The sequence below is a fragment of the Rhinolophus sinicus genome, chromosome 6, assembly GCF_057876585.1.
Source record: "Rhinolophus sinicus isolate RSI-liver-muscle chromosome 6, RSI-T2T, whole genome shotgun sequence".
Lineage (NCBI taxonomy): Eukaryota > Metazoa > Chordata > Mammalia > Chiroptera > Rhinolophidae > Rhinolophus > Rhinolophus sinicus.
Genome location: NC_142506.1, coordinates 52113725 through 52127585, shown reverse-complemented (window position 1 = coordinate 52127585; position 13861 = coordinate 52113725). Strand labels below are relative to the sequence as shown.

General features: G+C 35.0%; 1 protein-coding gene across 10 annotated transcripts in view; it reads left to right on the top strand.

The window, feature by feature from the left end:
- The window catches only part of CEP170 (centrosomal protein 170), a 109107-nt gene that overhangs the window by 76716 nt on the left and 18530 nt on the right, over window positions 1–13861 (top strand). For 7 of the 10 annotated variants that reach the window (XM_074316830.2, XM_074316828.2, XM_074316827.2 and 4 more), the window contains 3 exons: window positions 804–2630; window positions 9646–9880; window positions 12564–12626. In XM_074316830.2, the coding sequence (XP_074172931.2) occupies window positions 804–2630; window positions 9646–9880; window positions 12564–12626 (2125 nt within the window). The remainder of the gene's footprint in view (window positions 1–803; window positions 2631–9645; window positions 9881–12563; window positions 12627–13861) is intronic. The other 3 variants (XM_019746814.3, XM_074316826.2, XM_074316825.2) reach the window with 2 other exon arrangements.

The window sequence follows — 13861 nt, the reverse complement described above, 5'->3', positions numbered from 1 at the left end:
TTTCAGAAACACATTCCATTTATTCAGGAAAATACTCCTTAAGTATTTTCAAATTGTCTCACATGAAAACATCAAAGTATATATTTTCTCACTGGTGTCTACTTACTTGAAAGAGGGAAAGGGATCATGTATTTCGTATGAGGCCTTAATATACCAGACAATCATAATTTAAAATCCCCCGTTTGTAAAATTATGACAACTCCTATCACCTTTTCTCATACTTGTAATTTAAAAAATTATTTTAATCAGCTTTGAATTTGATTTTTCGAAAGCCTTGTTCAACTCCTGTATTTTCTGTTTTACTTAGGAAATACAACTTGTCATTCTTTCAAGTGGATAAAAATGCTTATTAAAAACTAGGTATATTCTTAACTATGTAATTGAAAGTATAGCAAATAAACTATTTCTTAGTCATTCTCTGTGCAATTCTATAATACACTAGTTAGAGTCTGTTGTCTTGAACAAAACTTAGAGGATGGGATAAGCCACAGAAGCAAGAATGAACACAATGAATACATTAAAACAAAATAGGAGCTGCAGACGTAGGTTTCAGATCCGATGACCCTAATTTTCATCTCATACTATTTGCTTTCCTGACTCCCCTATCAGTAATCTGCCTATTTGTGCACTTTCCTTTGTACTTGCTTTTTAAACTGCTCTGTCACAACGCTGGCTTATTTATTCAAAGTTCTATTTTATACTTACACCATTTCTTAACTTACACTTCAAAACCAAATGTAATGTGATATTCTTTTTATTTATTTATTTGCCCTAATAAATTCTTTGTTTGGTTTCCTTCATAGATACAGATATCAGTGAATCTGGCATTTCAGTGAGAAGCACTGGCTCAGCAACTTCGTTGGCTAGTCAGGGAGAGAGAAGGAGACGAACCCTTCCCCAGCTTCCAAATGAGGAAAAGTCTCTTGAGAGCTCCAGAGCAAAGGTTATGACACAGAGGTCAGAGATAGGAGAAAAACAAGACACCGAACTTCAGGAGAAAGAAGCGCCTACACAGGTATACCAGAAGGATAAACAAGACGCCGACAGAGCCCTGAATAAAGTGAACAGGGCAGTAAATGGGGAGACTCTTAAAACTGCTGGAGATAATAAGATCCTGCTGCACTTAGGCAGCTCCTCTGGAAAGGAGAAAAGTGAAAATGATAAGGAAGCTTCTTTGGTAAAGCAAACATTAGCTAAACTTCAGCAACAAGAACCAAAGGATCAGGCACAGTGGACACCTACTAAATTATCTTCAAAAAATTTTTCAGGTCAGATAGAGAGGTGTAGGGAGGAGTCTGTTAAACAAGAGTCACAACCTCAAGAAAAAATTCCAGGACATTCTGCAAGCAAAGGAGAAAGGGCGGTACAAAATGAGGGCAAGCGAAGAAAAGCTGAGGAAATTCTGAAAAGTCACACTTCAAAGGGAGGAGACAAGAAGGAATCGTCCAAGTCATTAGTGCGACAAGGAAGCTTCACTATAGAGAAACCTAGCCCCAACATCCCCATAGAACTTATTCCCCATATAAATAAACAGACTTCATCCACTCCACCATCTTTAGCTTTAACATCTGTCAATAGAATACGAGAAAGAAGTGACTCTATGGATACCGATTCCAGTATGGACACAACCCTTATTCTAAAAGACACAGAAGCAGTAATGGCTTTTCTAGAAGCTAAACTGCGTGAAGATAATAAAACTGATGAAGGCCCAGACACTCCCAGTTATAATAGAGACAACTCTATTTCACCAGAATCTGATGTGGACACAGCTAGTACAATCAGTCTGGTTACTGGAGAGACTGAAAGGAAGTCAACCCAAAAGCGAAAGAGTTTCACTAGTCTCTATAAAGACAGATGTTCCACAGGTTCTCCTTCCAAAGATGTTACAAAATCATCTTCTGGTGCTAGGGAGAAAATTGAAAAGAAAACAAAAACTCGTTCCACCGATGTAGGCTCAAGAGCAGAGGGGCGTAAATTTGTACAGTCCAGTGGAAGAATCAGACAGCCGTCGGTAGATTTAACAGACGACGACCAAACCTCTAGTGTACCTCATTCTGCTATCTCGGATATTATGTCATCTGATCAGGAAACTTACTCTTGTAAACCTCATGGAAGGACTGCACTTACCTCAGCTGACGAGCATGCACATTCCAAACTGGAAGGAAGTAAAGTCACTAAATCCAAGACTTCTCCCATCGCGCCTGGTTCATCCAGTAAATCCACCACTCTTCCACGGCCACGACCTACCAGGACTTCCCTGTTGCGCCGAGCACGACTTGGGGAAGCTTCAGACAGTGAACTTGCTGATGCTGACAAAGCATCCGTTGCTTCTGAAGTGTCCACAACAAGTTCAACATCAAAACCTCCCACAGGCCGGCGTAACATCTCTAGGATTGATTTATTGGCCCAGCCTCGCAGAACGAGGCTTGGCTCGTTGTCAGCCCGCAGTGACTCTGAAGCAACAATCTCTAGAAGTAGTGCCTCTTCCCGGACCGCAGAAGCCATCATTAGAAGTGGAGCCCGATTAGTACCTTCAGATAAGTTTTCGCCTAGAATCAGAGCTAACAGTATCTCTCGACTCTCAGACTCCAAGGTCAAAAGTATGACCTCAGCACATGGCTCTCCTTCAGGTAAATTGGGTCCCAACTTTTTATAATATTAGCATATTTATTGTATGTTTTGGGACTCCTTTTTAAAAAAATTAAATCTCCAGTGTTGTTTCCCAAAATACTCAACAGAAAGGTTATTGTATAGAGGGTTTTTACCCACAAAAATTTTTTTTACGTAGCTTAGTAAATAGAAAATCCAGAAGTTAAATACACTTCCTGTCAATGTCCTAGAGCAAAATAGTGATTTCAAAATTAGAGGTGTGTTGAATTGATCAGGAGTTTTAATTATCTAGGTGGTGAGCTATCTGGATTTGTGTGTCAAAATTAGGTTAGGAATTATTATCTGGCTTAAATAGTAGGAATTAACATTGTGCTTCTAAATATCCTCACCTAATTAAAAGTCCTTACGATCCTGAAGGAAAGCAGTTTATTACTCCTTTATTACTCCTTGCAGAGCTAAATGAAATCATCAGTATTTTACCCTTTTTTCCTATTTTTTTGAAATCTCTCATATACTTTACTTTTAAAAGTTAAATCTGTTTATGGTTGGGGCAGGTGAAACTAATCCTTAATTTATTTCAGCAGAAGACGATGGATTCATGAGATAATCACTAAGCACACGTGGGTCCAACTAGGCTATAGAAATTGAACTGGTTATGAGCGTCGTCTCATAAAGTGCTGTTTTATCATCTGACTGTAGTAATTAGCTGCCACTGAACGTATTCTTTACAAAAGCTACGCATTCCCCAACAGAATGTAATTGTTTCTGGCATGTTTGTCTGTGTATATATTTTATGTATACTTTATATTCAGAGCTGACGCCAGTGAGAATACATGTGTGACCAAAGCGTACTGGGACAGATGTCTGTGTGTGTCCTGTAAAGATGGTGTCATTACTTCATAATCATCAGCCTCATGTATGGGTGTGATTGAAATGGCCAGTGGGGGGAGCCAGCTGTTAAAGGACTTGAAGATTTATTATCCTCAGTCAGCAAGCATCTCAGTGAGCCCTGAGTTAAGAGCGAAGGGAAAGTTGGTATGCAATCTTAGCTTTTTATTTTTACATCTGCCACAATATAGCCCACAAGACCCAAAACTAGAGTACTTTGCATGTTATTTTTTTTCACTGTTCATTCCTCCTCTCGTCTCCTCACTATTGCTTTCCTCCAATCTGTTCACATTTCCATCTCTCTCCTGGTCAGTGGACGTGGTGGTGATGGTCATACCTCTGGTAGGAATGTGTAGGCTGCAGAGAGATAACATATAATCATGATTCAAAAAAAAAAAGCATTTTCCTTATTACCCCTGTCCTTGTTTCTTCTACGCTTCAAGGGTTGGTTGGTGGTTCATAGACTTACTGCCAAATGTTTTTAAACTAACTACTATCTTTTGGTTTATGTTTACTTGGTATTTCTCCTGGTGTTCCTTGTGGCTCTACCTCTTGAATTCACATTTCCTTTGTCCTGCTGCATTCTGTGGTCTGCTCTGATAACACTTCTTCTGTCATGTTGCTTGTTTCGTCACGTCATCTCTAGTACATAGAAATGTTTCAGTATTCTCCTGTCTTAGCACAGGCTGTAACATGGGTTGTATGTCACCAAGTTTTGTGGAACAACTCTTCCCTCTGTACTCATCGGCCAGCTCTTAACACAGTGATCTGGTGTTATTCCTCAGTGTGTAAAATGAGGGGCTTCTTTGAAATACAAACCAAATGTGATAACTTCAGAAAGTCTAGGAAACAGGTATAAGATGCCATCTTATAAACACGTCTTTAAAGATGTTTTTGTGTTTTGCTTCTTTGAATACAGAATTTGATAAGCATGCAGTTTTCCATGTCCAGAAAGTACCTTGAATTGCTTAATGAAATTCTCCAGGGCAAATTGAAGTATGTGATTTTAGCTTTCTTCATGCTTAATAGCAGTGTATTAAATAATTAAAGTCACGGAATTTAATATCTAGAAGGGTTATTCAGTTTAGGGAGCTAAGGCTAAGAGATGAAATAACCTGCCCTGGTCACATAGCTCTGGCAAGGACAGGATGACAATCCAAGGCTTTTAAGTTCCAGCCTGTGGCTTTTTCTAGCACATCTAGTCTGGCTCTGAGAAACAGTCTCTGTCTCCTTGTAAGCAAGCTACTAGAGGACAATTAGACTATTATATTGTCTGGAGTATATACCAGGCCAGTATACAATATAAAGGTTTTAGTGTTATTCATTATACTCTTCATAATTCTGATGTTTTACCAAGGTTTTGTTCTCTGTTCTTCCTTATGAGCATAAAGCCACTGGGACCCAGGACTGAATATTGAGAGTCTCTCAAGATGCCCATTTACAGTATTATATCTTACCTAGAAAGACAGTGGCCAGGATCTTTCAGTCAGTGGTAACATTAAAATAGTTCCATGGGGTACGTACTAAAAAAATAAACATACTTTTTTGATTTTGCTAATTGAGGTACCTTTGATATTATGATATTTCTACTTAAGGTAATTAGAATATCTTGAATGGAAAAGAAAAGTCTTAGCTTTTGAAATATGATTTAAAAGGATGTGCACACTATAAACTTTAATGATCTTTGAAAATTCTGAACTTAGAGCCTGTGATATTGTCCGAATTGGCATATGTAAAAATAATTCTGTAATATTTCAAATTTCATATTTTAGGCTATGCCTAAAAAAGTTTTTCAAAAAAATGTATTCTTTGATTCTGATGTAATTTGCTTTTAGTTTAACTAGTTTTCCCCACAAATTCCTTCAGTGATCATTCAGTATCAACTTATATTGATCTATTTTATACAGATCTATTTTAATAAGCTATTTTTAAACTAAGTGCCCCAATTTATCTAAATAGAGCAGCTGGTTTTCATTATGTTTTAAATGTACGTCTGAAAAATAAAAACATTATTGTAATATCCTTGGAATTTTTTAAGACTGTTTGCTTTCCCTTTTTATTTCAGTTCTCAAAATTTATAGGTGGTAGGAATTAAATGTTGGTCATTCATGGCTTGAGTTATTTCTTTCACCAGGTCAAAGACCACTGTAGAGCATTGTCAGGGATTTTCCCCAAGTGATCTTATTGCTGTGTGTTATAAATACAGAGGGTGCCAAAAAAATGTATACACATTTTAGGAAAGGAAAACTATTAAAATTGTAATACTTAATATACACGGATAACAAAAGATGAATACATTTCACTTCTACAGTTATAAGAGGTGCTCAAAGTGTTTACCATCAGCATCCTGACACTTCTGATTACGGGGAACTGCTGCTTGAGTAACGTTGACCAAAGTGTCCACTTGTATATATTTATTTGGCACCCTCTGTATACATGTAAAAAGTGTTTGTGGTTTAATTTCCCATAAAAATATTCTTATATAAGGTATGAAGGTGCAGTGTTTGTTGTCTGAAATGCTTTTGTTACATCTGTAAATGTAGATGTATTTTAAAGCCAACAAAGTTTTGATAAAAGAAATCAGAGCATTCACAGATAAATGATCCTAATAACTCTTTTTCCCTTTTTTAATTCTCCAGACTTCATGGTATATTTTTATAGTGACTATAGTTTATTCTACAAAAGGAGGTGTTGCATAATTTTATAACTAAAATAAGTTTATAATTAATTTTCACATTAGCTATGAAATTAATTAAACCCATCTTTCTCTCATTTTATTATATGTGTTATCCAGCATTATACCAAACAAGAAACCTCTTAGGGACTAGCATTTCAAATACCTTCAATACATATTTTTAATTTAAAGGTTTATCTGAAATGCCTTAGTAGTGCCAGCATATCAAATAAGCCTACTGATATAAAATTAAATTTTATTCTGTAAGTGATTTTTACCTAAGCAGAATAAAATTCAAGGGGAAGAAGTAACATTTTTCTTCAACACAGGTAGAAGTAAGAAAATCTATCATTCTATGAGAAATCAAGGATATCATTTTTTTAAAAATTAGTCTAACTGGAAATGTAAAAAAAAATTAAAATAGAGAGATTTTCTGACATTTACTTGTGAAGCGATTGAAATTGCAAGGAATGGGTTTTGAACTCTGTGGAGTCAGTAAACTTGCCTTAAACTTTGAATTAAACAACGCAAGACCACTCTGGGCCTGTTTCTTCTCTATAAGTTAAAGAATTCTATGTCATAAGTAGGCATTGGGAAAAGTCAAAGATATTCTAAGTGGAAGTTCTTCTGCAGTAACTGGCAGATTGTAGAGATTTCTCTTCAGAAAAAATATAGCTATTTATTGTTTGACGCAAAGATTAAGAAAACAAAAGGTATTGAAAGTTCTTTGAGAAATAACAGGTTAGGGGTCCTGGCATTAAACTCCCTTTCCCAGTTCCTTTCTCACCAACAGGCATTTCATTCCGTTTTTAACTCTTCTTTTTGCTGTCACACAAGCTAAGTGGTGTCCAGAGGTAACTTCAGCTTTGCTCCCTTCACAGTGCACTGGTGTCTGATGTGTTTTCCATTGGTAAAGCTAACCCTTAATTATCTGAAGATTAATCATATTTTCATTTCTCTGCTATACCCTACTTTATCCCTCATTTTGCCCTCAATTTTAAGAGAACAAACCTAGAAATGTTACCTTTCTGTTTTTCAAATATGCTTTATTCTTTTGCTTTTAAAGATATTATTAGAAGCTTCACTATTCTTACTGACTTCTTAGATAGACCTATAAAAGTAGATGGAAAGTTTACAAATTTCTTTTGAAATTTTTTCTTTTTTTCTCTAAAATTCCTCAACAATTTTCTGAACTTGTGACTCATTATTCAAAGTTAATTCTAATATGACTCTACTTGTATATTGTCACCTGACATTTAACATTAATGGAACTTGGTTCTCAGTTTCTCATTCTGCTTTAATGCATTGTGCCACTCATTGTCTGTATCAGCCATTGATGCCATTCTTTCTCAATTACCTCTAAGTTATCTACCTTAATTCCATCATCCCTGCTTATGGTTTCATATCTTCTGAAATCTATTAAAATTCTTTGTTATTGGTGTTGTGTTCTCTTCCAAACAATTTTCAGTAATAGGTATGGTTACCACGGTTTCCAAATCAAAAATCAGGAAATTTAACAAATTATCTTTTTCTTATTGATGAATTTCCTTTTATAAATAATATTCTAAGGTACCAAAGTAAACATTTACCATTAAATGAAATGCCTTTATTGAAAACGACAAATTTGTTTTACCGTATTTCTGATTTGGTTTGCTATATTTCTAAAGTTTTTTCTAAAACCTCTTTGCTCTTGTTTCTAAACTTTTCCTAAAATGTTTTCAGGTCTCAGGGTCAGTTCAATTAATGGTAGTTTTCAAATGTCTAGAAAGAAGTAAATTTTTCCACCACGGTAAAAGTATTATTTATATTAATGATATTTTATTGTATAATGTTAAAGTCAAAAATTATATTTAATCCTCCTTAAAAAAACACTGTAATTAATTACCGCGGGTTGTGTATATTCATTTGCATATACTTTTACAGAAAGCCATGAGGTTTCTGCATCTCTTCATCCTCTCACACACGTGGATATAGTTCCAAGCTCCAGGAACTTCAAATAGGAGTGTGAATCAGGACAGTTGGCGAGGCTCTGATTTATGGCTCATTTCTGATTACAGAGTTCTCTGTTTTGTCTGACACCCAGCTCAGATATCAATTTTATCTCAGAGCCAACTCAGTCTTACAGAGCCCACACAAAAATGTAGTTTGGGGAGGAAAAGACAGGAAAGGAATAAAATTCTAAGAGAGTAGAATGAAGGAATTCTAGACTCCACCAACCTATGCCGCCTAAGGTCAGTTTCTGTTTCTAAAGAGACAGAAAAAGAGACAAACTCTACTAATATTAATAGCAGTTGGAACTTACAGCAGGTGCTCAAGTTTTGTTACTTTAACCACCAAAAAAAACATCACATGGTTTTTACAAGATTTTTCCTAGTTTGAGAAAAACAAATGCTCAGTATCCAGGAATTCATTCATTTATTGAAAAATATTAAACATTTGCTAACCAGACACTCTGCTAAGTGCCAGCTATGCATTAGTGGATTAAACAGGCTTGGTTCCTGCTCTCCTGGAGTTTACCATAAATTAGATGTTATCTTCCTGTTTTTTCAACCTCTTTTATGCTTCACAAATTATTTGTGCATTTGACTCTTATGTTAGCAATAGTAAAGTGTCTGCATTGTCTTCTGATTTTTCAAATGTGTCAGTAATACCATTTTTATATGTCTTTATTAACCTTATAAATAAGAAAGTGATTGCCACTTTCTTTAATTGTGACTATTCACAATATCTCCTGTGCTTTAAATGTCAGTGGCTGTGAGAATAGCTTATAGAGTTTTGCTCCGTGTAAGTTTTATGCCATTGTCTATTTTCACCGTATGCTTTCAGTGTCAAAGCAGCAGAGTTGTACTGAAGATGCTTTGTTGTGTTTTTACCATGTAAAAAGATTTTTTCCAATCATAGCATAACAGGATGTTGAATGACAGAGGTAATGTTTTTTTTCTGCCATAAAGGCATAATTTCCACAATAGGAATTATGCATATTTGTATGTTGGGAAAAGAGGTGTTTTTTTTACCATCTCCATGTTGAAAGTCCATGTGGCATGAAGAAATCTTTTCCCTTATTTTTTATTTTTGTTGTTGTTATTGTTGCTGTCATTTCTTTAAAAAATCCATATCTTCACTCAAATGAGAAATATATGCAATTAAAAAGTACCTGAGTTAAACATGTATGAATAGAGCTTGCTTAGTTGTTTACCATTAGTGAATTTTTCATCTGAATGTTTATTTACCATACTACGGAAAACATGGTCTTTCAATTATTTTTAATTATTCATTGTTTTTAATTCACCAAAGCGTAATGTTTCTATCTTTAAGGAGTAGTAGACTTATGCTTTTTGTGAGGTATGTGTATGTCACTTATTGAAAATTGTGCTGTGTGTGCTCTCATGGTGTTTTTGAAATCATGATTTTTTACTTTATCTCCTTTAAAAGATAACATAATAATTCTTTTTTTAATAATTAAACTAATTTAGTAAATTCAAGATGGAGGCGCTTTCCTACTGATTATGCTTCCACCTCAGAAGATGAATTTGGATCAAACCGTAATTCCCCTAAACATACCCGTCTACGTACTTCTCCAGCCCTGAAAACGACTCGATTGCAGAGCTCTGGATCAGCAATGCCTACTAGTTCTTCATTCAAGCACCGGATCAAAGAACAGGAAGACTACATCCGAGATTGGACTGCTCATCGAGAAGAGATAGCCAGGTTGGTATTAATGGACTGTCTTTAAGAGTTGAAATTTTTTGCCAACATTTCAACGTGATAACAAAATTTACCTTTTATTTTTTTTATTTGTACTAATAGTCCAAAAACTGAAATCTACAGGTAACTGTGAACTTAGTTTTCTTGGAAGTATTACTTTTCATCCATTTTGTTTGTCTTATATTTTGTATTTAATGACAGTGCTGCTAACATTATAGAATTAATTTATTTTGGTTACCTTTTTTTATTTCTAGTAGAGATGTGGATGGATTAATATAATTTTTGAAAGGTAGAATCAACTCTACATATTAAGAATTGTGCAGCTAAATTTTTTATTACTTTTACCTTTCAAAGAGGTAATAGTGTACTTGTTAGAGGTATGTTGCGAATATGGGGAGAATAGAGTATGCAGATTTTTACTCACACTTCTATGAGGTTAGTAAGTACAGTTCAGCCCTTTAATAATTAAATCAAGATATGATTACTTTGACTATTGTATAAATGTATTTATTATAATCTTTAGGTTATATAATAAATAAAATGTATGCTGCAGATCTGATTTTTAATTGATAACATATTGTGGTTGAACATTGAAGAGAGGCTATAATCAAACAGATGCTATAGTAGTTAAAATATAACTTTTTTAAAGTTTGTAAGATATTAATTAAATTTTGTTACAATATGTACCATATGTTACCTAAGCATTTTCACTGTATATATCCTAAAATTACTTCTGTCTTTAAAGACCCTAATTTCAAATTTTACACTTGGTGTTATTAAAGAATTATATATAATAGTCCATAGATGCTTTTAAAAACAACAAACTTTTACTGTAATTTAATGTTGTTTCTTTTTTTCTTTACTCTGTTGACTTCTGTGTTTTTTCTGGCTCATTACATTACATTAATGTAATGTTCAGGGGTTTTTTGTCTTTAATGACTATATATACTTGTAATTGCTTGTAATTCTCAGAGGACATGCCCTTCTAATCTCATTGTGCTGCTTAAACATTTTTGTTTTACCATATAAATAGCATTTTTATTAGAATAATTATTGAAGCATGGTAAGCCAGTTCTAGTTAGAAGAAGGGCAGTGGATTATTATGGGTCCACAGAATGCCTGTAGAGAGAATCTTGACACATTTTTTATTCTTGTGGACACAGCTGGCAACAGCAAGCCTTGCTCTGTCTCCTCATTTTCCTCTTGCCAGGGAGCAGATGTCCCACTGCACAAGCTCAAGTGGTACCTGAGGGACCTAGTGTATGTCTACTTCCTCTCAGGACTCCCCTCTCAAGCTCTCTACTCCCGATTAGAACAACTAAACACCTTCTTGGTTAAACCCACTTCCCTTCCCCAGAACAGAAAAGAGTTATAATATGAAGGGGAAAGTGAGTGGGCACTATGTGCTATATTTTCACTTGGTTCCATTTTGTTATTATGTGCATTTTATTACTATTGTCTATGTGTATTTTATTATCTAGAGCAGAACTTGAAGGCCAGGCCATTTAATTTCCAATGATTTTATGTCTTTTCCCTGTAGTTTGTCACTAGCACTGTGCTAATAAAACTTGCCTTTGGAATTTTAGTTTTTTAAGGCATATTTTTCAGCCATACATACATCTTAAAGCCAGAGAAGGGGTTTCTTTTTTTGTTTTTGCTTTTGAAAGTATCTAAGGTGGGGGATGGGGGTATGGTAGGAAGGATAGAAAGCATGGAAGGAAAGAAAGTTAATGTTGATATTTAATGTTCCTAATGACACTGGTAAGTTTGCTTAACATGAAAAATTTATTTTCAAATAGCTATGACTCGCAAACTTAAATAGAATGTGAGAAATAGTTTTATTTCTTTAAACAGGCTACCACTGTCCCTTAGAATTCACATGCTGAGAGCAATACTCACTGAAGAGTAATGGGTAAAAGTACTTTTATTTGAAAAGCATAATCTTGATTTTAATTTATTACAAAATGTTTTATGCTTATAAAGCATTTATATCTTTTTTGTTGAGAATTTATGGTATATCACTTATCTGGCACTTTATAAATCTGTACATAGTAATTATTTACCTGCACTTAAACTTAAGGCACAAAAATAAGATTCATTCAGAATATAAAGTATGTAAGAAAAATATAGTATATTTGGTTTTTCAATATGAAGAAGAAACTTTTTCCGAGTATCCATCCTGATACATATGCTTTTGGTAGCCCTGCCTTACTTTCTCTATTATAACGTAGATACAGATTTCCTTCTAGAAGGAATTTGATAGATTATACTGGTTTTATGAATTTTAGGGTAAACAAAGTTACAATACCACCTTTATAGATGAACAAATAAAATAACATTTAACCTAAAAATTATGTTAGAAGATTATTTAATTCCCATTTGCATCAGAAGGCACTCAAAGATATTTCAGTATTTTAGACTAATTATTGCACATACCACTGTAACATTAAACTTTTTTAGGAGAGCATTCTAGTTAAGAGCATATTTTGTTTCAAGGCTTAGCAACCAGTTCATTATAGTTGTGTTACATGAAAAAACAAAATTATAAAGGCAATGTCATATTTTATATAATGTTGACTGAAGGTATTATTTACAAAGGTGGTAACTTCTTGTTTTACACACCTTTGCAGATCTGTTTTGGATTGTACTTACATATGCGTACGTTCTTTTTGTATGTTATATACAGACATACCTTGGAGATATTGCAAGTTGGGTTCCAGACCACAGCAGTACAGCAGGTTGCAATAAAGTGCGTAGTAATCTTTTGCTGATGGAGGGTCTTGCCTTGAATCTGTAAAACAAAAAATAAACAAAGAAACATGCATTATCTGTGAAGCACTGTAAAGCGAAGTGCAGTAAGACAAGGGATGCCTGTGTATACATACAGTCCCCACTCCCTCAACAAAGACGCCTTAAACACCTCCTCTGAGCATAACGTAGTGTTCAGCCTGGGTGGATTGTGAAGACGACTTAGACATGGATGTCCTCAGAGAGTTCAGTGTCGAAGGAAGGAAGCAGAGGTGTGTGTGTGTATAACTGACAGAAGGCAGAGTGATGTAAGCGGTTTAAAAAAGTATGAAGTTTTAGTCAAGTATTCGACATGAAGGCATAGAGTTCATTGATGACCAAACTGAAGTCAGCACGAAGTCAGCTAAATAAAGGGAGATTCTGATTGCCAGCTAAAGAGTCGGCTTATTATTTTATGTGTTTTCAAGCTTTTTTAACACAAAAATAACTTTAGATCTAAATTAAAGATAAGTAACTGAAGATTTTGTATAAAATTGTTTCAGAGAAGAGAGCCTAGATATAGATAGACTCGTAATCTATTCCAAAAGTTGATGTGCAAGGTATTGAAGACCTGAAATAGGATAGTAGTGTCAGTGAGGGTACAAAAGAACAAAAGAATGAGATATGGACGTGTGACAATTGACAGCATTTGATGATTGCCGGAATAGTAAGGCAGAATTAAAAATGATTCCATGGTTGTTCAAATGGGAGGTGGTTAAGTAAGAGTAAGGAACATAAAAAGCAAAGAGAAAGAAGTTTACTTTGGATGTGCTGACCTTAAGGTACTTACGGGACCACCATGTGCAAAGTCTAGCAGACAGCTGACCTATCACTCTGAAACAGGAAGTTGAAGAGAGCTGGAATCATAGTTGTGGAAGTCATACAAAGAAACAGTACTTGAAGCTATAGTGTAGTAGATGATATTGCCAGGAAGTGGTGAGTGAACTGAGAATACTGCTGAAGTCTGATGGATAATCTAAATCATAGGGCTGTAGTATAGCCAGATGGTCAAGAGAATGGACTCTGGAATCAGCCCTTCTTGATTCAAACCTCACTGTACCACGAGGTCTGTGTGACCCTGAGCAAGTTAAACATCTGTAGTAGGGACCTCGGGTAAAGTGGACATCACAGTGACAACTCAAGAGAGCTGACAAATGATGCACGTCTGTAACGTAGTGCTTGACATATAGTAAGTTG